Genomic DNA, 24,709 nt, shown 5'->3' on the forward strand with positions numbered 1-24,709 from the left:
ACCGCAAGACACTACAGAGGCTAGTGCATACGGCCCAGTACATCACTGGGGCTAAGCTGCCTGCCATCCAGGACTCTTACACCAGGCGGTGTCAGAGGAAGGCCCTAAAAATTGTCAAAGACCCCAGCCACCCCAGTCATAGACTGTTCTCTCTACTACCGCATGGCAAGCGGTACCGGAGTGCCAAGTCTAGGACAAAACGGCTTCTCAACAGTTTTTACCTCCAAGCCATAAGACTCCTGAACAGGTAATCAAATGGCTACCCGGACTATTTGCATTGTGTGCCCCCCCAACCCCCAAACCCTCTTTTTACACTGCTGCTACTCTCTGTTTATCATATATGCATAGTCAATTTAACTATACATTCATGTACATACTACCTCAATTGGGCCGACCAACCAGTGCTCCCGCACGTTGGCTAACCGGGCTATTTGCATTGTGTCCCACCCACCACCCGCCAACCCCTCTTTTACGCTACTGCTGCTCTCTGTTCATCATATATGCATAGTCACTTTAACCATATCTACCTGTACATACTACCTCAATCAGCCTGACTAACCGGTGTCTGTATGTAGCCTCGCTACTTTTATAGCCTCGGTACTGTATATAGCCTGTCTTTTTACTGTTGTTTTATTTCTTTACTTACCTATTGTTCACCTAATACTTTTTTTGCGCTATTGGTTAGAGCCTGTAAGTAAGCATTTCACTGTAAGGTCTACACCTGTTGTATTCGGCGCACGTGACAAATAAACTTTGATTTGATTTGACAACCTATAAAACATAGACCTAGCCCTAGATTGTATGACTGTGAATAGAGAATGGAAACAAAGTCTCAGGCATTTTGTCCTCTCAATCAACTAATGTTTAGTTAGTTTCTCCACGTTTTAGTCCTTGAAAAAAAATGATATGCTAAAACATACTTGAGCACACCCATGAGATTGGATCTGTTTCATGTACAGGATAAATGAGAAATCTTTATTGGAGTAATTTCAGTACAGACACATGTTCAGTGTAACAAAAAGAGTGCTGTGTCACACAAGAGATTTGCAGTACCATGGACCACTCCACACACAGCATAAAACACTCATGTGGACATTTTATCACTGCTTGCCCAGAAAAACTGGGTTCCCACTTCTGTCACAACCCTGACCTGACAGTTCACTAGTTCAAAAGCACCTGAACAACACTAACTACACAGCTTTATAAAACTAAACACATGCTATCTTACTGGAACAGTAATGACCCCACTTAGCTACAGTAGTCTTCACTCCAGAACAGGCCCTCTAGTCTAACTTCACTGACAGACAATGTAAAGTCCCATGAGATATTGGAGAGTGGTCATCTCTATGACTCAATGAAGATAACTAGTCATGATGTCACACCCTGATCTGTTTCACCTGTCCTTGTGCTTGTCTCCAACCCCCTCCAGGTGTCACCCATCTTCCCCATTATCCTCTGGGTATTTAAACCTGTGTTTTCTGTCTGTCTGTGCCAGTTCGTCTTGTATGTTTCAAGTCAACCAGAGTGTTTTTCCCGTGCTCCTGCCTTTTCTATTCTCTTTTGCTAGTCCTCCCGGTTTTGACCCTTGCCTGTTTTCTGGACTCTGTAACCGCCTGTCTGACCATTCTGCCTGCCTTGACCTCGAGCCTGCCAGCCACACTGTACCTCCTGGATTCTGAACTGGTTTTGACCTTTTGCCTGTCCACAACCATTCTCTTGCCTACACCTTTGGATTTAATAAATATCAAAGACTCAAACCATCTGCCTCCCGTTTCTGCATCTGGGTCTCGCCTTGTGCCCTTATACATGATCGGATATCGACAGGCCTGGGTGGTTGACCCTGTGACCCTTGTAGAGCAACGCTGTTTGTAGGTCATCTATAGTGCAGCAGATCGATGGCTGTGACATGAGGCCCCTGACAGCTGATAGATAACAGCCTCCTATTGATTGGCAGTAAATAAAGTGATTCATGGATCGGCCTGAAAATGATATGGTGACTCAGAGAGGACTGAGGAGGAGAGGAGTGCATCTGGACTTAACAAGCCTGTTGGTATAAGTAGAAAGAGGATAGGGAGTAGGAGTGGGAGGAGAATGAAGAGGAGGAGAAGCAAGAGGAGGAGGAGTAAGAGGAAGCGGAAGAAGGAGGTAGAGGAAGGACTACAGCCAATGAGGAAGGAAAAGAAGAGGATGAAAAAATGGAGGAAGAAGACAAAGAAGGAGAGCAGGAGGAGGAGCAGGAGGAAGAGGAGGAAGATGAGAGAATTAAGAGAGGGTGAAGATGATTTCTCTGGCAAAGTAATTAATGGCCTTTCTCATCTCCGAGGATTTCTCTCTGGGTTTAATTATGGCCTGCGTCTTGCACTATTTACATTAAACATGATCCAGCCTGGCTCTGTGGCTCAATGGCTGCGTTAAGACAGGCATACCAATTCTGATATGTTTTTCACTAATTGGTCTTTTGACCAATCAAATCAGCTCTGAAAAATATCTGATGTGAAAAGATCTAATGTGATTGGTCAAAAGACCAATTAGTGGAAAAAATATTAGAATTGGGTTGCCTGTGTAAACGCAGCCTACTATGGGTATTACATTAACCTATCCTCATTGAGATATATGCCCGCCTGCACACAGGGCACAGGCATACACACACACAGGCATACGCACACACACACACACACACACACACACACACACACACACACACACACACACAGAGTAAATCCAGTCCTTTGTTCAGTTATGAAAATGACTTGTGGGGGAGCACTTAAGGTGATGCAACTGTGACACTATTTCATAGAGCAGGACACTTCCGTCTTCTTTACCCAGCCCAGCCCCATATTGGTGCCCCAGTAGGGGAGCTCACAGCCACAGTACAGTTAGCCACAGCCTGCCTTCCTTTGATATATGACAGTGCCAACTTTCAATTACATATTCCCAGAAACCCAGCCCTGGCCAATCTAATCCTATTCTGGGAGGAAATTAAAGAGTACAGGAGTTGTCCTGAGAGAGGAAAATAAAAGATTGAGTTTTGAAATTCATAAAATCTTTTTTTTTTATGAGGACAGAAGAATACACAATCTAATTGAGTGATGAGGGGAGAAGATGGATAGATGATTATGTATGATATTATGAAAACCTGTTTACTGCTACGGTATATGAACATCATAACTTAACGCCCTTGTACAGTACAGGACACAGGACCATTATTTACTGTTTCCCTTGTCTGGTGTGTGCTTTTAAAACAGATTATATAAATGTGTAAGAAATAAATACTTGGTTCATGATTTCCTAGAATCATTATGGAGGATGGTAATCTAGGCCAGAACATTCAGGGAGTATGTGGGCATACACAATAGGACTAGCCTTGGACATGGAGGTTTCCTTGGCAACTGTTCAATTGAAGAGAGTCCACAGAAAGCCATGGAAATGAATCCGGCAGCCTTGTGTGTGGTTATCTAAAGCTGAGTAGAGGCAGTTCGTATAAACAGATCGTTTAGCAGAGGGCCCACCCCCATCCTATCTAGTATCCAAATGAATAAAGCATTCTGTTTGGATTTCGTGCAGGGTTCTGACAGATCCAAACAGGGTTCTGTTTCTATGGTTACACAGTTCTTTGCTGAACTACTGTTTGTTTTGTGATGCTGCCTCTTGGAATTCCTACCTGGGAACTGGGTTGACCATTGAAACATGATAGTCGTTGACACCTAACCTACACTGAGCACATCACAACCTGTATATTTGAAAAGCAGTGTTTCACTCCCTGCTTCCCTGAATGCTTTAGTTTATAAAATATTTGATGGAGCAGAGAACATGGAAATGGTACTAGCAACAGTAAGTGCATGTCAACCAGTCCCTTGTGAACTGCATTATAAAGTCAAGCTCTATTGATTGCTGCTGACAAGACAATGTTGGTGCTATTATACATTTCTTGAACAGCGGGAGAGTTAGTAAAGGCCACATGTTAACAACATTGAGAGAACTAGGTGAAAGCAAGTCAGCTAGAAGAACATCCGTCTAAGTTGTATATCTAATAGGCCTACAGTACCTCTCAAAAGTTTGGACACACCAACTAATTCAAGGGTTTTTCTTTATTTTAACTTGTAGATTAACAATGAAGACATCAGAACTATAAAATAACACCTATGGTATCATGTAGTAACCCAAAAAGTGCTTCACAAATCAAAATATATTTAATATTTGATATTCTTAAAAGTAGCCACCCTTTGCCTTGATGACAGCTTTGCACACCCTTGGCATTCTCTCAACCAGCTTCATGAGGTAGTCACCTGGAATGCATTCCAATTAACAGGTGTGCCATGAAGACACGGCGGTTGGAACCAAAAATCTCAAATTTGGACTCATCAGGCCAAAGGACAGATTTTCATCGGTCTAATGTCCATTGCTCATGTTTGTTGGCCCAAGCAAGTCTCTTCTTCTTATTGGTGTCCTTTAGTGGTGGTTTCTTTGCAGCAATTCGACCATGAAGGCCTGATTCACTTATGTCCTCTCTGAACAGTTGATGTTGAGTGTAAAGGTTGTCGTAGTCGTTCTCCTCCTCAGACGAGGAGGAGCATGGATCGGACCAAGATGCGGAGTAGGAGGTATTCATGATTTTAATGGCAAACTAACAAACACTACAAATTAACAAAAACAACAAACGTGACTAACCTGCAACAGTCCTGTGTGGCCCAAACGCTAACACAGGAAACAAACACCCACAAAACACCAGTGAAACCCTGGCTGCCTTAGTATGACTCTCAATCAGAGACAAACGATACACACCTGTCTCTAATTGAGAATCATACCAGGCCGAACACAAAACCCCACATAGAAATAGAAAACATAGACTGCCCACCCAACACTCACGCCATGACCAATAAAGACATATAAAACAAGAGAAAACAGGTCAGGAACGTGACATAATCCCCCCTTAAGGTGCGAACTCCGGGCGCACCAGCACAAAGTCTAGGGGAGGGTCTGGGTGGGCATCTGACCACGGTGGTGGCTCAGGCTCTGGGCGAAGTCCCCACCCCACCATAGTCACTCCCCGCTTCCGTATCCCCCTCCCAATGACCACCCTCCAACTCAACCCACCTAAATGAAGGGGCAGCATCGGGATAAGGGCCAGCATCGGGATAAGGGCCAGCTCCGGGATAAGGGGCAGCAGCTCCGGGATAAGGGGCAGCAGCTCCGGGATAAGGGGCAGCAGCTCCGGGATAAGGGGCAGCAGCTCCGGGATAAGGGGCAGCTCATGACTGTAGGGCAGCTCATGACTGTAGGGCAGCTCATGACTGTAGGGCAGCTCATGACTGTAGGGCAGCTCATGACTGGAGGGCAGCTCATGACTGGAGGGCAGCTCATGACTGGAGGGCAGCTCCTGACTGGAGGGCAGCTCCTGACTGGCGGGCGTCTCTGGCAGCTCCTGACTGGCGGGCGTCTCTGGCAGCTCCTGACTGGCGGGCGTCTCTGGCAGCTCCTGACTGGCGGGCGTCTCTGGCAGCTCCTGACTGGCGGGCGTCTCTGGCGGCTCCTGACTGGCGGGCGTCTCTGGCGGCTCCTGACTGGCGGGCGTCTCTGGCGGCTCCTGACTGGCGGGCGGCTCTAGCGGCTCCTGACTGACGGACGGCTCTACTGGCTCGGGACAGACGAGCGGCTCTAATGGCTCGTGGCAGACGGATGACTCAGATGGCGCTGGGCAGACGGATGGCTCAGACGGCGATGGGCAGACGGATGGCTCAGACGGCGCTGGGCAGACGGATGGCTCAGACGGCGCTGGGCAGACGGATGGCTCAGACGGCGCTGGGCAGACGGATGGCTCAGACGGCGCTGGGCAGACGGATGGCTCAGACGGCGCTGGGCAGACGGATGGCTCAGACGGCGCTGGGCAGACGGATGGCTCAGACGGCGCTGGGCAGACGGCAGACTCTGGCCGGCTGAGACGCACTATAGGCCTGATGCGTGGTGCCGGAACTGGAGGTACCGGGCTGAGGGCACGCACCTCAGGGCGAGTGCGGGGAGGAGGAACAGGGCTCTGGTGATGCACTGGAAGCCTGGTGCGTGGTGTAGGCACTGGTGGTACTGGGCTGGGGCGGGAAGGTGGCGCCGGATATACCGGACCGTGAAGGAGGACACGCGCTCTTGAGCACCGAGCCTCCCCAACCCTACCAGGTTGAATGGTTCCCGTAGCCCTGCCAGTGCGGCGAGGTGGAATAGCCCGCACTGGGCTATGCAGGCGAACCGGGGACACCACCTGTAAGGCTGGTGCCATGTACGCCGGCCCGAGGAGACGTACTGGAGGCCAGATACGTTGGGCCGGCTTCATGACATCCGGCTCGATGCCCAACCTAGCCCTCCCAGTGCGGCAAGGTGGAATAGCCCGCACTGGGCTAAGCATGCGTACTGGGGACACCGTGCGCTTTACCGCATAACACGGTGTCTGACCAGTACGACGCCCTCTCACTCCACGGTAAGCCCGGGGAGTTGGCTCAGGTAACCAACCCGGCTTCGCCACACTCCGCTTTAGCCCCCCCCCCCAAAGAAATTTTTGGGTGAGCCTCTCGGGCTTCCAGCCTCTCTTACGTGCTGCCTCCTCATACCAGCGCTCCTGGGCTGTGGCTGCCTCCTTCTCCGCCCGAGAGCGGCGATTCTCTCCCACCTTAGCCCAGGGTCCTTCTCCGTTGAATATTTGCTCCCAAGTCCATTCCTCTTCTCTCCATTGCTTTGGTTCTTGCCGTCCTTCTCCAATCCGCTTGGTCCTGGTTTGGTGGGTGTTTCTTTAAAGGTTGTCGTAGTCGTTCTCCTCCTCAGACGAGGAGGAGCATGGATCGGACCAAGATGCGGAGTAGGAGGTATTCATGATTTTAATGGCAAACCAACAAACACTACAAATTAACAAAAACAACAAACGTGACTAACCTGCAACAGTCCTGTGTGGCCCAAACGCTAACACAGGAAACAAACACCCACAAAACACCAGTGAAACCCTGGCTGCCTTAGTATGACTCTCAATCAGAGACAAACGATACACACCTGTCTCTAATTGAGAATCATACCAGGCCGAACACAAAACCCCACATAGAAATAGAAAACATAGACTGCCCACCCAACACTCACGCCCTGACCAATAAAGACATATAAAACAAGAGAAAACAGGTCAGGAACGTGACATTGAGATGTGTCTGTTACTTGAACTCTGTGAAGCATTTATTTCGGCTGCAATCTGAGGTGCAGTTAACTCTAATGAACTTATCCTCTGCAGCAGAGGTAACTCTGGATCTTCCTTTCCTGTGGCGGACCTCATGAGAGCCAGTTTCATCATAGCGCTTGATGGTTTTTGCGACTGCACTTGAAGAAACTTTCAAAGTTCTTGAAATGTTCTGTGGAATGACCTTCATGTCTTAAAGTAATGATGGACTGTTGTTTCTCTTTGCTTATTTGAGCTGTTATTGCCATAATATGGACTTGGACTTTTACCAAACAGGGATATCTTCTGTACACCACCGCTACCTTGTAATGCATTCCATGTGACTGGTTGAGAGAATGCCAAGAGTGTGCAAAGCTGTCATCAAGGCAAAGGGTGGCTACTTTGAAGAATCTCAAATCTCAAATATATTTTGATTTCTTTAACACGTTTTTGGTTACTACATGATGTATTATTTCATAGTTTTGATGTCTTCACTTTTATTCTACAATGTAGACAATAGCAAAATAAAGAAAAACCCTGGAATGAGTAGGTGTGTCCAAACTTTTGACTGGTACTGTGTAAATAAAGATTATATAACACCTGACACCTGAACCCCATGACACAAGCCTGATGTCCACAGACAAAGTGTTTCCCACTGGAGAGGACAGACCATAGAGACATAACTAAATGTTCTTTAGCTATGGGACAGACAGACTGAAATAGATACAGTAATGTCCTTTTTAGGGAGATATAACATTAAACGTTGTATTGCATTAAACGTTGTGTCCCAATTACCATTGACTAATTACCACTAAATAAATAGTGCATTGCTGAATGCTTCCAGTGTTTGCAAGTACTAATAAGAGTGTATTTGACATCACCATTACGGTCGAGATTTATAACCAACAACTTATAACCAACAATGCGTGTTGTTTGTGAAAAAGTCTCTCACACCCATTGCTACAGTATAGCTGAATTAGCTGTCATGACAGCAGAAGATGAGGGACATTATTTATGCACTATAGGCCTAAAGCATAAAACCACAAGACATATTATTATGAATTATCACCCCCTAAACGAGCGATGAGATTGTAATGAGTGTTAGTTATACGAGGAAAACAGAACTCTAATTTCATCCAAACTATTTGATTCTTAATTCTGGACTTGGGTAGATATAATATCTCCTGTATGTCTGTCTGGAGTGAACCAATTTAATCCCCTGCCTTTCATGAGTTTCATGAGTTTAATCAAGGAAATAACCTGCTGCCTGGTCTTTTGAATGTGATTTTTTATTAAATCATAATATTCAACCATTTGAGAGTCATTGCACTGAAATTCCCTATTTCCCTCTACCCTTTATACTAGAGAGGAAGCCTTTTCTCCATGCCTCTGAACAGTGAGCATACATATACTATATTGCCAACTACTTTAATGATTTTTTTCATTGGCAAGATTAGCAAATGTAGGCATAACATGCCAGCAACAAATGCTGACACTACACAACCAAGTACAGTATATCTATTTGTTTTTCTATTATTTTATTTTTTTACAACAATGACAAGCCAACTTGGATGGAAAATTGGATGGAAAATTAAATGGGAATTATAGCGGACGATATTGCCACTCCTATTTGCCATATCTTCAATTTAAGCCTATTCGAAAATGTGTGCCCTCAGGCCTGGGGGGAAGCAAAAGTTACTCCCCTACCTAAGAATAGTAAAAGCCCCTTTACGGTAAGATGGCGCCAAAGAGGATGGCTGACGTTTTACATGCTCCTAACCAATTGTGCTATTTTGTTAGTTTTTTGCGTTGTTTATAACTTATTTTTTTACTTATTTTGTATATAATGTTGCCGCTACCGTCTCTTATGACCGAAAATAACCTCTGGACATCAGAACAGCGATTACTCACCACCAACTGGAAGAAGCTTTTTCCTATAATGAGTCCAACGAGAAGGATATACTGCTCTCCCGGGAACAGACCCAAATCCCCTTCATTTCTGTGAAGAAAAGACGGAGGAAAAGAGGAGGCAGATTGGGCTGCCTTCTGAGAATCCGTAGGCGAGCGAGTAAACTTCCACTGCCATCCGTTCTACTTGCTAACATGCAATCATTGGAAAATAAAATGTATGACCTACGATTACGAGTATCCTACCAACGGGACATTAAGAACTGTAATGTCTTATGTTTCACCGAGTCGTGGCTGAAGGACGACACAGATAATATAGAGCTGGCCGGATTTTCCATGCACAAGCAGAACAGAGAAGCTACATCTGGTAAGACGAGGAGTGGAGGTGTGTGTCTTTTTGTCAAAAACTATGTCTAATATTATAGAAGTCACAAGGTATTACTCACCTGAGGTAGAGTACCTTATAATAAGCTTTAGACCACACTATCTACCAAGAGGGTTCACATATATATTATTCGTAGCTGTCTATTTACCACCACAGACCAATGCTGGCACTAAGACCGCAGTCAAGCAACTCTATAAGGCCATAAGCAAACAAGAAAATGCTAATCCAGAAGCGGCGCTACTAGTGGCCGGAGACCTTAATGCAGGCAAACTTAAATCAGTTTTACAAAAATTTTGCCAGCATGTCACATGTGCAACCAGAGGAAAAAAAACTTGAGGCAACCTTTACTCCATAACACAGAGATGCATACAAAGCTCTCCCCACCCTTCATTTGACAAATCTGACCATAATTCTATCCTCCTGATTCCTGCTTACAAGCAAAAACGAAAGCAAGTACCAGTGACTCGCTCAACACAGAAGTGGTCAGATGACGCGGATGCTATGCTACAGGACTGTTTTTCTAGCACAGACTGTAATATGTTCCGGGATTCATCCAATGGCATTGAGGAGTATACCACCTCAGTCATCGGCTTCATCAATAAGTGCATTGGCGACGTCGTCCCCACAGAGACCATACGTACATATCCCAACCAGAAGCCATTGATTGCAGGCAACATCCGCATCGAGCTAAAGGCTAGACCTGCCGTTTTCAAGGAGCGGGACACTAATCTGGACGTTTATAAGAAATCCTGTTATGCCCTCAGATAAACCATCAAACAAGCAAAGTGTCAATACAGGATTAAGATTGAATCCTTCTACAGCGGCTCTGACGCTCATCGGATGTGGCATGGCTTGAAAACTCTTACGGACTACAAAGGGAAAACCAGACACAAGCTGCCCAGTGACGCAAGCCTACCAGACGAGAAGCTCTAGACCCAAACTGTTACAGACCTACAGTATATCCATCCTGCCCTGCCTTTCTAAAGTCTTCGAAAGCCAAGTGAACAAACAGATCACCGACCATCTCGAATCCCACCGTACCTTCTCCGCTATGTAATCCGGTTTCCGAGCTGGACACGGGTGTACCTCAGCCATGCTCAAGGTCCTAAACAATATCATAACCACCATTGATAAAAGACAGTGCTGTGCAGCTATCTTCATCGACCTGGCCAAGGCTTTCGACTCTGTCAATCACCGCATTCTTATCGGCAGACTAAATAGCCTTGGTTTCTCAAATGACTGCCTCGCCTGGTTCAGCAACTACTTCTCAGATAGAGTTCAGTGTGTCAAATCGGAGGGCCTGTTGTCCGGACCTCTGACAGTTTCTATGGGGGTTCCACAGGTTTCAATTCTCGGGCAGACACTTTTCTCTGTATATATCAATGATGTCGCTCTTGCTGCGGGGGAATATTTGATCCACCTTTACGCAGACGACACCATACTGTATACATCTGGCCCTTCTTTGGACACTGTGTTAACAAACCTCCAAACAAGCTTCGATGCCATACAACACTCCTTCCGTGGCCTCCAACTGCTCTTAAACGCTAGTAAAACTAAGTGCTCTTCAACCGATCGCTGCCCACACTCGCCCGCCTAGCATCACTACTCTGGACGGTTCTGACTTAGAATATGTGGACAACCATAAATACCTAGGTGTCTGGTTAGACTGTAAACTCTCCTTCCAGACTTATATTAAGCATCTCCAGTCCAAAATTAAATCTAGAATCAGTTTCCTATTTCGCAACAAAGCCTCCTTCACTCATGCTGCTAAACATACCCTCGTAAAACTGACTAGCCTGCTGATCCTTGACTTCGGCGATGTAATTTACAAAATAGCCTCCAATACTCTACTCAGCAAATTGGATGAAGTCTATCGCAGTGCCATCCGTTTTGTCACCAAAGCCCCACATACTACCCACCATTGAGACCTGTATGCTCTCGTTGGCTGGTCCTCGCTACATATTCACCGCCAAACCCACTGGCTCCAGGTCATCTATAAGTCTTTGCTAGGTAAAGTCTTTGCTAGGTAAAGCTCTGCCTTATCTCAGCTCACTGGTCACCATAGCAACACCTACCCGTAGCACGCGCTCCAGCAGGTATATTTCACTGGTCATCTCCAAAGCCAACACCTTCTTTGGCCGCCTTTCCTTCCAGTTCTCTGCTGCCAATGACTGGAAGGAATTGCAAAAATCACTGAAGTTGGAAACATATATCTCCCTCACTAACTTCAAGCATCGGCTGTCAGAGCAGCTTACCGATCGCTGCAGCTGTACACAGCCCATCTGTAAATAGCCATCCAACCTACTACCTACCTCATCCCCATATTTGTGTTTTACTTTTTCTGCTCTTTTGCAAATCAGTATTTGTACTTGCACATCTATCACTCCAGTGTTAATTGCTCGATTGTAATTACTTAGCCAGTATGGCTTATTTATTTCCTTACCTCCTTACTTAATTTGCACACACTGTATATAGATTTTCTATTGTGTTATTGACTGTACGTTGTTTTATCCCATGTGTAGCTGTGTGTTGTTGTTTTTGTCGCACTGCTTTGCTTTATCTTGGTCAGGTCGCAGTTGTAAATGAGAACTTGTTCTCAACTGGCCTACCTGGTTAAATAATGGTAAAATAAAAAATAAAATGAATATGCTCGTTTCAAGGCAAGCAACACTGAAGCATGCTGTTCTGGATGACTGGATGACTGTGTGATAATGCTCTCGGTAGCCGATGTGAGCATGACCTTTAAACAGGTCAACATTCACAAAGACCTTGAAACAGATCCACAGATGACGCAATCTCAATCGCACTCTGCCCTTTCCTACCTGGAAGAAAGGAAAACCTATGTGAGAATGCTGTTCATTGACTACAGCTCAGCGTTCAACCCCACAATGCCCACAAAGCTCATCAATTAGCTAAGGACCCTGGGGCTAAACACCTTCCTCTGCAACTGGATCCTGGACTTCCTGAAGGACCGCCCATAGGTGGTAAGTGTAGGCAACAGCACGTCTGCCACGCTGATCCTCAACACCTCAGCCCCTAAAGGGGTGTGTACTTAGTCCCCTCCTGTACTCCCTGTTCACCCATGACTGCATGGCCAAACACGACTCCAACATCATTAAGTTTGCTGACAATACAACAGTGGTAGGCCTGATCACCGACAATGATGAGACAGCCTATAGGGAGGAGGTCAGTGAACTGGCATTGTGGTGCCAGGACAACCTCTCCTTCAATGTGAACAAGACAAAGGAGCTGATGGTGGACTACAAGAAAAGGCGGGCCGGACAGGCCCTATTAACATCAACGGGCTGTAGTAGAGGGGGTCAAAAGTTTCAAGTTCCTTGGTGTCCACATCACCAACAAACTATCATGGTCCAAACACACCAAGACAGTCGTGAAGTGGGCATGACAAAACCTTTTCCCCCTCAGGAGACTGAAAAGATTTGGCATGGGTCCCCAGATCCTCCAAAAATTCTACAGCTGCACCATCGAGAGCATCCTGACCGGTTGCATCACCGCCTGGTATGGAAACTGTTCGGTATCTGACCGTAAGGCGCTACAGATGGTAGTGCATACGGCCCAGTACATCACTGGGGCCAAGGTTCCTGTCATCCAAGACCTATATAATAGGCGGTGTCAGAGGAATGCCCATAAAATTGTCAGAGACTCCAGTCATTCAAGTCATAGACTGTTTTCTCTGCTACTGCATGACAAGCGGTACCGGAGCGCCAAGTCTAGGACCAAAAGGCTTATTTGGTAAATATTTTCTTAACTCTTCTTTAACTGAACTGTTGGTTAAGGGCTTGTAAGTAAGCACTTCACTGTGAGGTCTACACTTGTATTCGGCGCATGTGACAAATAAAGTTTGATTTGATTTGATTTACTGGCTCAAATAGTCAACCAATTAGCCTGTTTTCCAGCCCTTAGTAAACTTTTGGGAAAAAATGTGTTTGACCAGGTACAATGCTATTTCACAGTAAACAAATTGACAGCAGACTTTCAGCACGCTTACAGGGAAGGACATTCAACAAGCACAGCACTTACACAAATGACTGATGATTAGCTGAGAGATATTGATGATACAACATTCCACTGGCCTTGAGTCTGTGTCCATGTGTCCATGTATGCGGATGACTCAACACTATATACGTCAGCTACCACAGCGACTGAAATGACTGCAACACTTAACAAAGAGCTGCAGTTCATTTCAGAATTTGTGGCAAGGAATACGTTAGTCCTAAATAAAATAAAAAACTAAAAGCATTGCATTTGGGACAAATCATTAACTTAATCTTAAGCCTCAACTAAATCTTGTAATGAATAATGTGGAAATTGAGCAAGTTGAGGAGACTAAACTGCTTGGAGTAACCCTGGATTGTAAACTGTCATGGTCAAAACATATTGATACAACAGTAGCTAGGATGGGGAGAAGTCTGTCTATAATAAAGCAATGCTCTGCATTCAAGCCCGGATCCGGGATCATTCTCATCAGAAACGCTGACTAGAATAGCCTACCCTAGCGCCACAGGGATATCACATAATATAATTTCATGAAATCACAAGTCCAATACAGCAAATGAAAGATAAACATCTTGTGAATCCAGCATGTCCGATTTAAAAAAAATGTTTTACAGCGAAAACACAACATATATTTATGTTAGCTCCCCACCATATCCCAAAAAATACAGCCATTTTTTCACCGCAAAGATAGCTTTCACAAAACCCACAAATAGAGATAGAATTAATCACTAAGCTTTGAACAACTTCATCAGATGACAGTCTTATGACATCATGTTATACAATACATTTATGTTTTGTTCGAAAATGTGCATATTTATAGCCAGAAATCGTGGTTTTACATTGGCGCCATGTTCAGAAATGGCTCCAAAATAGCGAAAGTAATTACAGATAGCAACATGAAATACAGAAATACTCATCATAAACTTTGATGAAAGATACATGTTTAACATATAATTAAAGATACACTGGTTCTTAATGCAACCGCTGTGTTAGATTTAAAAAAATTACTTTAGTAAAAAGCACAGCATGCAATAATCTGAGACAGCGCAAAGCCATTCTCTGCCATGTTGGAGTCAACAAAGTCAACAGAAATACGAAATAACATCATAAATATTCCCTTACCTTTGATGAACTTTCATCAGAATGCAGTGCCAGGAATCCTAGTTCCACAATAAATCGTTGTTTAGTTTTATAATGTCCATTACCTCTGTCGAATTAGCAACTTTGGCTAGCATGTGTCGTTCACGTATCCAGAGAACTTTGCGCGAATGAACAAAAACTTAAAAAAGTTATATTACATATCGAATAAACTGGTCAAACTCAGTCGAGAATCAATCTTCAGGATGTTTTTCTCATATATATCCAATAACGTCCCAGACGGAGAATTTCTTCATGTCTATCTAACGCATTGCAGACAAAGAAATGACATTCCCAATGTGCGTGCCCAAGTACTGGCAATCTGCCTGACCTGTCACTCCAAAGGCTCTCATTCGGTCCCACATCAGGCTAGACGTTTCATTCCACGTTCTACTGCCTGTTGACATCCAGTGGAAGGCGTATGAAGTGCAGACAGATCCATAAATATAGGACAATTGAATAGGCGATGCCTTTCACAGCGACCGATTTCAGAATTTTCAGTTCCTGTTTGGAAGTTTGCCTGCCATATGAGTTCTGTTTTACTCACATATATAATTCAAGCATTTTTTGAAACTTCAGAGTGTTTTCTATCCAATAGTAATAATAATATGCATATCATATGATCTAGGACAGAGTACGAGGCTGTTTAATTTGGGCACAAATTCATCCAAAAGTGAAAATGTTGCCCCCTATCCCTAAGAAGTTTCAACAGCACTATCAACAAGGCAGGTCCTACAGGCCCTAGTTTTGTCGCACCTGGACCACTGTTCAGTAGTGTGGCCAGGTTCCTCAAACGAGGGACTCAGAACAGGGCAGCACAGCTGGCCCTTGGCTGTACACAGAGAGCTGACATTAAAATGATGCATGTCAATCTCTCCTGGCTCAAAGTGGAGGAGAGATTGACTTCATCACTATTTCTATTTGTGAGAGGTATTTACATGTTGAATGCACCGAGCTGCCTGTTTGAACTACTCGGACACCGATACATACCCCACAAGACATGCCACCAGAGGTCTCTTCACAGTCCCCAAAACCAGAACAGACAATGCACAGTACTACATAGAGTCATGACTGCACGGAAATCTATTCCACATCAAGTAACTCATGCAAGCAGTAAAATCTGATTTAAAAACAGATAAAAATACACCTTATGGAACAGCGGGGACTGTGAAGAAACACGAACACTGGCACAAACACATACACACGATAAGACACACACTCTACACACACGTACACATTGATGTTGTATTGTAAATATGTGATAGTGGAGTAGTGGCCTGAGGGAACACACTACATGTATTCAGTAAAGTGTTATGAAATGTAATGTCATGTAATATTTTAAATTGTATATAACTGCCTTAATGTTGCTGGACCCCAGGAAGAGTAGCTGCTGCCTTGGCAACAGCTAATCGATATCCTTAATAAATACAAATACAAATTGCTTAACAATATGAAAGCAGATCTAATTCAATTGAACAATTTTGCCAAAAATCTTACAGGTAGGACAAACCTCTTTAGAATGTCATGGCTCCAAAAGTTGGCATATTTATTCTTGGTAATACCAACTACCTCACCGAAGACATTCTTTCAAAAAAGTATACTAGGTCAAAACAGAGTTTATATGGACAAATAAAACTCGTAGATTAGAAAGGAAAGTTTTACATCTTCCTTGTCTGAGGGTGGTTTTAACCTTCCAGATATGGAATTGTATCATCTTGCCACCCAATGCTTTTACTTGAGACATAATGTATAGTTAAAATGCACTAAAGAGGAACAATGGGTAAACATTGAAGATGTACATGCTCCTCCCCAGAATCTGTTTATGTGTATATTGTCAAAGGATAAAGCTAAGAACATGAACAACTTCATAGTTAAGAACACTATAACAATATGGAAGAAAATGAAACATACTGTATTCTACAAGAACCAATATTACTCCCTAAAACACACCACTACGGAACAATCCTTGGATAGCTTTTCAGAATTCACAGATAAATCGGTTCACATGGAAAATTAAAGGCATCGAAACTGTAAATGACCTGGTAATAGATACAATAGATACAGTTGAAGTCGGAAGTTTACATACACTTAGGTGGGAGTCATTCAAATTAATTTTTCAACGACTCCACAAATTTCTTGTTAACAAACTGTAGTTTTGGCAAGTCGGTTAGAACATCTACTTTGTGCATGACACAAGTCATTTTTCCAACAATTGTTTACAGACAGAATCTTTCACTTATAATTCACTATATCACAATTCCAGTGGATCGGAAGTTTACATACACTAAGTTGACTGTGCCTTTAAACAGCTTGGAAAATTCCAGAAAATGATGTCATGGCTTTAGAAGCTTCTCTTTGCTTGACATCATGGGGAAATCAAAAAGGAATCAGCCAAGACCTCAGAAAAAAATTGTAGACCTGCACAAGTCTGGTACATTCTTGGGTGCAATTTCCAAACGCCTGAAGGTATCACTTCCATCTGTACATACAATAGTACGCAAGTATAAACACCATGGGACCACGCAGCCGTCATACCACTCAGGAAGGAGATGCGTTCTGTCTCCTAGAGATGAACGCACTTTGGTGCGAAAAGTGCAAATCAATCCCAGAACAACAGCAAAGGACCTTGTGGAGATACTGAAGGAAACAGGTACAAAAGTATCTATATTCACAGTAAAACGAGCCCTATATCGACATAACCTGAAAGGCCGCTCAGCAAGGAAGAAGCCACTGCTCCAAAACCACCATGAAAAAGCCAGACAACGGTTTGCAACTACACATGGGGACAAAGATCATACTTTTTGGAGAAATGTCCTCTGGTCTGATGAAACAAAAATATAATTGTTTGGCCATAATGACCATTGTTATGTTTGGAGGAAAAAGGGGGATGCTTGCAAGCCGAAGAACACCATCCCAACCGTGAAGCACGGGGGTGGCAGCATCATGTTGTGGGGTGCTTTGCTGCAGGAGGGACTGGTGCACTTCACAAAATAGATGGCATCACGAGGAGGGGAAATGATGTGGATATATTGAAGCAAAATCTCAAGACATCAGTCAGGAAGTTAAAGCTTGGTCGCAAATGGGTCTTCCAAATGAACATTGACCCCAAGCATACTTCCAAAGTTGTGGCAAAATGGCTTAAGGACAACAAAGTCAAGGTATTGGAGTGGCCATCACAAAGCCCTGACCTAATTTATATAGAACATTTGTGGGCAGAACTGAAAAAGCATGTACGAGCAAGGAAGCCTACAAACCTGACTCAGTTACACCAGCTCTGTCAGGAGGAATTGTGGAAGGCTTCCCAAAACGTTTGACCCAAGTTAAACAATTTAAAGGCAATGCTAACAAATACTAATTGAGTGTATGTAAACTTCTGACCCACTGGGAATGTGATGAAAGAAAGAAAAGCTGAAATAAATCATTCTCTCTAAATATTATTCTGACATTTCACATTCTTACAATAAAGTGGTGATCCTCACTGACCTAAAACAGGGAATTTTTACTAGGATTAAATGTCAGAAATTGTGAAAAACTTAGTTCAAATGTATTTGGCTAAGGTGTTTGTAAACTTCAGTCTTCAACTGTAAATACATTTATTTCTATGACAGAATAAAAAAGCATTTTCCGACTGACCAATGTAGATATTTTCGATTAAATGCAACTTAAAAGTTTCACATCACGAAATTTCGATTTGAAATATTTTGGAAATCAGAGCAAAGAATGTAACATACAAAACCTTGCAGTGAGCGTAGCATATCCAACTGACAATCTCTTGGAAAAAATATAAACTATTGGAACCAAGACTTTAAAATAACTGATACTGGCAAAAGATGGAGGGAATGTTGGAACATAACTAACGAAATTACAGTTACGAAAATGTACACTTAATCCAGGATAAACTAATTTATAAACTGGGTGGTTCGAGCCCTGAATGCTGATTGTGTTACGTTTCCAATGGTGAATGAAGGAGTCAGGCGCAGAGAGCAGGGTAGTTTCGAGCAAGTGGATATATTTTAATATTCCAAAATAGAATATAAACGAGACAGCTACGCCACACAACAAAAGGGCGCGTCAACATCCAGTCCACAATAAACAAGGACAAAAATCCACACGAATACAAACACCACAAACAGAATAACTATCCCGCACAAAAGCCAGCGTGCCTACTGCCCTTAAATAGCCTACCCACAAAACTAAACTCAAAACAGGTGCACCCAATCAGCCCAAACTAACAGAAACAAAAAGAAGAAAATCGATGGCAGCTAATAGGCCGGTGACGACGAGCGCCGAGCGCCGCCCGAACAGGAAGAGGCACCATCTTCGGCGGGATTCGTGACAGTACGCCCCCTTGACGCGCGGCTCCCGCAGCGCGCCGACCCCGGCCTCGAGGATGACCCGGAGGGCGAGGCACAGGGCAATCCGGGTGGCGGCGGTGGAAATCAACCAAGAGGGAAGGATCTAAAATGCCCCACCCCGGTACCCAGCACCTCTCCTCCGGACCGTACCCCTCCCAGTCAACGAGGTACTGCAGGCCCCTCACCCGGCGTCTCGAGTTCAGAATAGCTCGTACTGTGTACGCCGGGGACGCCTTGATGTCCAGAGGGGGCGGAGGGACCTCCGGTACCTCACCTTCCTGAAGGGGACCAGCTACCACCGGCCTGAGGAGAGACACATGAAACGAGGGGTTAATACGATAGTAAGAAGGGAGTTGCAATCTATAACACACCTCGTTTATCCTCCTCAGGACTTTAAATGGCCCCACACACTGCGGCCCCAGCTTCCGGCAGGGCAGGCGGAGGGGCAGGTTTTGGGTCGAGAGCCAGACCCTGTCCCCTGGTGCGAACATAGGGGCCTCACTGAGGTGGCAGTCAGCGCACTTCTTCTGCCGTTCACTGGCCTGCCTGAGAGAGTCCTGGACTGCCCGCCAGGTCTCCCTAGAGTGCTGTACCCACTCCTCCACCGCAGGAGCTTCGGTCTGGCTCTGATGCCACGGAGCCAGGACCGGCTGGTACCCCAGTACGCATTCAAATGGCGACATGTTGGTTGAGGAATGGCGGAGTGAGTTCTGGGCCAACTCTGCCCACGGGACGTACCTCGCCCATTCTCCTGGTCGGTCCTGGCAATACGACCTCAGAAACCTACCCACTTCCTGGTTCACTCTTTCCACCTGCCCATTACTTTCGGGGTGATACCCAGAGGTAAGGCTGACCGAGACCCCCAGACGCTCCATAAACGCCCTCCACACCCGGGACGTGAACTGGGGACCTCGATCAGATACGATGTCCTCCGGCACCCCGTAATGCCGGAAGAAGTGGGTAAATAGAGCCTCCGCAGTCTGTAGGGCCGTAGGGAGACCAGGCAATGGAAGGAGACGACAGGACTTAGAAAACCGATCCACAACGACCAGAACGGTAGTGTTCCCCTGAGATGGGGGAAGATCAGTCAGAAAATCTACCGATAGAAGAGACCATGGCCATTGTGGAACCGGGAGGGGTTGTAACTTCCCTCTCGGCAGGTGCCTGGGAGCCTTACTCTGTGCGCATACCGAGCAGGAGGAGACATAGAGTCTCACGTCCTTAGCCAAGGTGGGCCACCAGTATTTCCCCCTAAGACCACGCACTGTCCTCTCAATCCCCGGATGACCCGAAGAAGGTAGTGTGTGAGCCCACCGAATCAATCGATCACGGACACCAAGCGGTACGTACCTAAGGCCAGTCGGACACTGGGAAGGCGCAGGTTCTACCCTCAACGCCCGCTCGATGTCCGCGTCCACCTCCCATACCACAGGGGCCACCAGACAAGTGGCTGGAAGGATGGGAGTCGGATCGATGGGCCGGTCATCCGTGTCATAGAGACGGGACAGCGCGTCGGCCCTAGTGTTGAGGGAACCTGGTCGATAAGAGATTGTGAATCTAAAGCGTGTAAAGAACATGGCCCACCTAGCTTGACGCGGATTCAGTCTCTTCGCCGCTCGGATATACTCCAGATTGCGGTGGTCAGTCCAGATGAGGAAAGGGTATTTAGCCCCTCAAGCCAGTGTCTCCACACCTTCAGGGCTTTTACCATAGCTAGTAACTCCCGGTCCCCCACATCATAATTCCGCTCCGCCGGACCCAGCTTCTTAGAAAAGAAAGCACAGGGACGGAGCTTCGGTGGCGTGCCCAAGCGCTGTTTTAGCACGGCTCCAACACCAGCCTCGGACGCATCCACCTCCACTACGAACGCTAACGAAGGGTCCGGATGCGCCAACATGGGAGCCTCAGTAAACTGTGCCTTCAACTGGTTGAAGGCTCCATCTGCCTCGGCCGACCACCGTAGACGCACCACCCCCCCCTTCAGCAGTGAGGTAATGGGCGCCGCCACTTGGCCAAAACCCCGGATAAACCTCCGGTAGTAATTGGCAAACCCTAAAAACCGCTGCACCTCCTTTACCGTGGTCGGAGTCGGCCAATTACGCACGGCATTAACGCGGTCACACTCCATCACCACCCCCAAGGTGGAAATGCGATAACCCAGGAAGGAAACGGCTGGTTTGGAGAACACACATTTCTCAGCCTTGACGTATAGGTCATGCTCCAGCAGTCACCCAAGCACCCTGCGCACCAGGGAGACATGCGCGGCGCGTGTGGCAGAATAGATCAAGATGTCATCAATATATACTACCACACCCTGCCCCTGCATGTCCCTGAGAATCTCATCTACAAAGGACTGGAAAACGGCTGGAGCATTCTTCAACCCATACGGCATGACGAGGTACTCATAGTGGCCTGATGTGGTACTAAACGCTGTTTTCCACTCGTCTCCTCCCCGAATACGCACCAGACTATACGCGCTCCTGAGGTCCAGTTTTGTGAAAAAAGCGCTCCATGAAATGATTCCATCGCCGTAGCGATGAGAGGTAGCGCATAACTAAATCCCACTGTGATTGAATTTAGACCTCGATAATCAATGCACGGCCTCAGTCCTCCCTCCTTTTTTCTCACACAAAATAAACTCGAGGAGGCGGGTGACATAGAGGGCCGAATGAACCCTTGTCTCAGAGCTTCCGTGACATATGTCTCCATAGCCAACGTCTCCTCCTGTGACAATGGGTACACGTGACTCCTGGGAAGTGCAGCGTTCTCCTGGAGCAGACATGGGCAAACTACGGCCCGCGGGCCACATACGGCCCGTTAGGCTTTTTAATCCGGCCCGCCGAACTTGTCCAAATTATAGTAAAAACCTCCTTTTTTTCCCCTTTCCCTGCAATGCCCACGTTTCCCCAATAGATGGCGCACTCAAAACACATTGACCGTTGTTGGAGTGGCGCGTATTTCTCTTTATTTCACTTTAATTTTCACTTCGTTTCACGTCACCATTAAGCCCTTCTGTGAAAATGAGCGGACCAAAGAGAAGGAAAGTGGACAGCGAATGCCGAGTGTTTAATAAGGAGTGGACAACAAAATACTTCTTCACTGAAGTCCGATCAACGGCTGTATGTCTGATATGCCAAGAAGCTGTTGCGGTTTTCAAAGAGTACAATATCAGCCGTCACTTTGCCACGAAGCATGCAAACTATGCTAGCAAGCAGTCAACACAAGAACGGGCGGCTACTGCTCAGAGGTTGGCAGCTAATTTACAGAGTCAACAGAACTTTTTTCACCGACAAACTGCAATTCAAGAGTCAAGTACCAAGGCAAGTTATTTGCTGGCATTCAAATTAGCAAAGGCTAGCAAGCCTTTCTCCGAAGGCGAGTTTTTGAAAGAGTGCATGGTAGAGACAGCAGGTCTCTTGTGTCCGGAGAGCAAAGCCAAGTTTGAAAAAATCAGTTTAGCACGCAGGACAGTGACTCGCCGCGTGGAACTGATTGACGAAGATATAGTCAGCGAGTTAAACAAAAAGGCGGAGTCCTTTAAGTTATATTCACTAGCACTGGATGAAAGTAACGACATAAAAGACACTGCTCAGCTCCTAATTTTTATCCGAGGGATTAACGACAGTTTTGAGATAACGGAGGAGCTTTTGAGCATGGAATCACTGAAAGGGAAAACGCGAGGAGAGGACTTATATGAACAGGTGTCTGCTGTCATCGAGAGAATGAAGCTACCTTGGAGTAAACTTGCCAATGTCACCACGGATGGATCGCCAAATTTAACTGGAAAAAACATCGGGCTGCTGAAAAGAATCCAGGATAAAGTGAAAGAAGAAAACCCTGACCAGGATGTTATTTTACTTCACTGCATCATTCATCAGGAGTCTCTGTGTAAGTCTGTATTGCAGCTTAATCACGTCGTGGATCCAGGTGTAAAACTTGTTAACTTCATTAACTGACTTAATCATCGTCAGTTCATTACGTTCCTGGAAGAAACTAATGCGGATCACCAGGACCTACTTTACCACTCTCGCGTCCGCTGGTTAAGTTTGGGGAAAGTGTTTCAACGAGTCTGGGAGCTCAAAGACGAGATTCGCTCATTTTTTAATTTAATGGGGAAATCCGAAGAATTCCGAGCTGAGCGACACAAACTGGCTTTGTGACTTTGCGTTTGCTGTGGACATATTTTCACACATGAATGAGCTGAACGTGAAGCTACAGGGGAAAGATCAGTTTGCGCACGACATGTACACAAATGTGAGAGCCTTCAAATCCAAGCTGGTTTTATTCTCCAGGCAAATGTCAAACAAATCTTTCGCACATTTCCCCACACTAGCCGTGCAGAAAGAGAACGCCCGAAATGCGAAGAAATACTGCAAATCACTGGACGATCTGCACAGAGAATTTTGCTGTCGGTTCTGTGATTTTGAAAAAATTGACAAGTCACTTCAACTGGTGTCCTGTCCCCTGTCACAAGACCCCGAATCAGCACCGCAGGAGCTGCAATTGGAACTGATCGATCTTCAGTCTGACTCCGTCTCAAAGGAGAAGTTCAAGTCTCTTAAACTGAATGACTTTTACGCTTCACTTAACGAGACCGCGTTTCCAAACCTCCGGAGGACAGCGCAGAAGATGCTGGTGTTGTTTGGCTCGACCTACGTGTGTGAGCAGACGTTTAGCGTCATGAAAATCAACAAAGCCCATCACAGATCCAAGTTAACTGACCAACACCTCAGATCTGTCCTGAGAATTGCCACAACAAAACTAACTCCAGACTTTGATGCACTGGCAAAAAAGGGAGACCAACAACACTGTTCCCACTGAAATGGTGAGTTTTTCTGCTGTGTTATGAAAAAATGCATATGGAAAGTTTGGAAGTGCGTCTTTTAATTAAGAGCAATGTGCATTTACGCACAGCAGCGGTACAGTAGCTTTATTAACACGCCGCACATCGCTCTTAATTTAAATTTAAATTTTCAGCTGCAGGTAGGATATTTAATACAGCCTATGTCTGTGTGCTTGGCAACGATACACGTGTACTGTTTGCGCGTGAAGGCGAGGGCGTCCGTGGTGAGTTTGTAGAGCGCGCGGTCAGGACAATCCATCCATGATTTTGCGGAGTTTAACACAAGTAGATATTATTGAGCTTGAGTATTTCGTTGTGTAATAATATGTTTTGAATGTTGAAAGTGATTCCATTTTTCAATAAATGTTGATTTCTTTAACTTTGCACCTTCGATTGAAACTTATTAAAAACAGACGCAATCTTGATAAATCACAGTGCGTATGTTATTTTAATCTATTTACATTTCCTCATCCCGGTATCTGCGAAATAGTATGTAAATGCCATATCTTGCATATTCCTTGAGACAAATTTATTAACTGATAAGGGCTATTTTTCACATTTGAAAGACAGTTAATAAATTGGGTTGTAGTGTTCTTACTGTGCTATGAGGTTTGCACACACTACATTTAATGCTTTAGTATATCCGGCCCAAACACTCCCTCCAAATGCTCCTGGCCCGGCCCCTCTGTCAAATTTTAGAACCCATTGTGGCCCGCGAGTCAAAAAGTTTGCCCACCCCTGTCCTGGAGGTTTATCACGCAATCCCACCGTCGATGAGGTGGTAATTGGAGGAGCGTTCTTTCTTACTAAAAGCGAGAGCCAAATCGGCATATTCTGGGGGAATGTGCACAGTGGAAACCTGGTCTGGACTCTCCACCGAT

The 24,709-nt window shown here is 45.4% G+C and overlaps 1 protein-coding gene and 1 pseudogene across 1 annotated transcript in view; one reads left to right on the plus strand and one right to left on the minus strand.

Moving 5' to 3' along the window:
• The window catches only part of LOC129862956 (mitochondrial inner membrane protease subunit 2-like), a 194,465-nt pseudogene that overhangs the window by 72,171 nt on the left and 97,585 nt on the right, over positions 1 to 24,709 (minus strand).
• LOC129862135 (general transcription factor II-I repeat domain-containing protein 2-like) overlaps positions 21,765 to 24,709 on the plus strand; it is a 93,657-nt gene continuing 90,712 nt past the window's right edge. The window contains exon 1 of the mRNA XM_055933508.1: positions 21,765 to 23,810. Coding sequence (XP_055789483.1) covers positions 22,006 to 22,941 — 936 coding nt within the window. The 5' untranslated portion in view covers positions 21,765 to 22,005 and the 3' untranslated portion in view covers positions 22,942 to 23,810. The remainder of the gene's footprint in view (positions 23,811 to 24,709) is intronic.

Source organism: Salvelinus fontinalis, chromosome 9 (assembly GCF_029448725.1).
Source record: "Salvelinus fontinalis isolate EN_2023a chromosome 9, ASM2944872v1, whole genome shotgun sequence".
Taxonomy (NCBI): Eukaryota; Metazoa; Chordata; class Actinopteri; order Salmoniformes; family Salmonidae; genus Salvelinus; species Salvelinus fontinalis.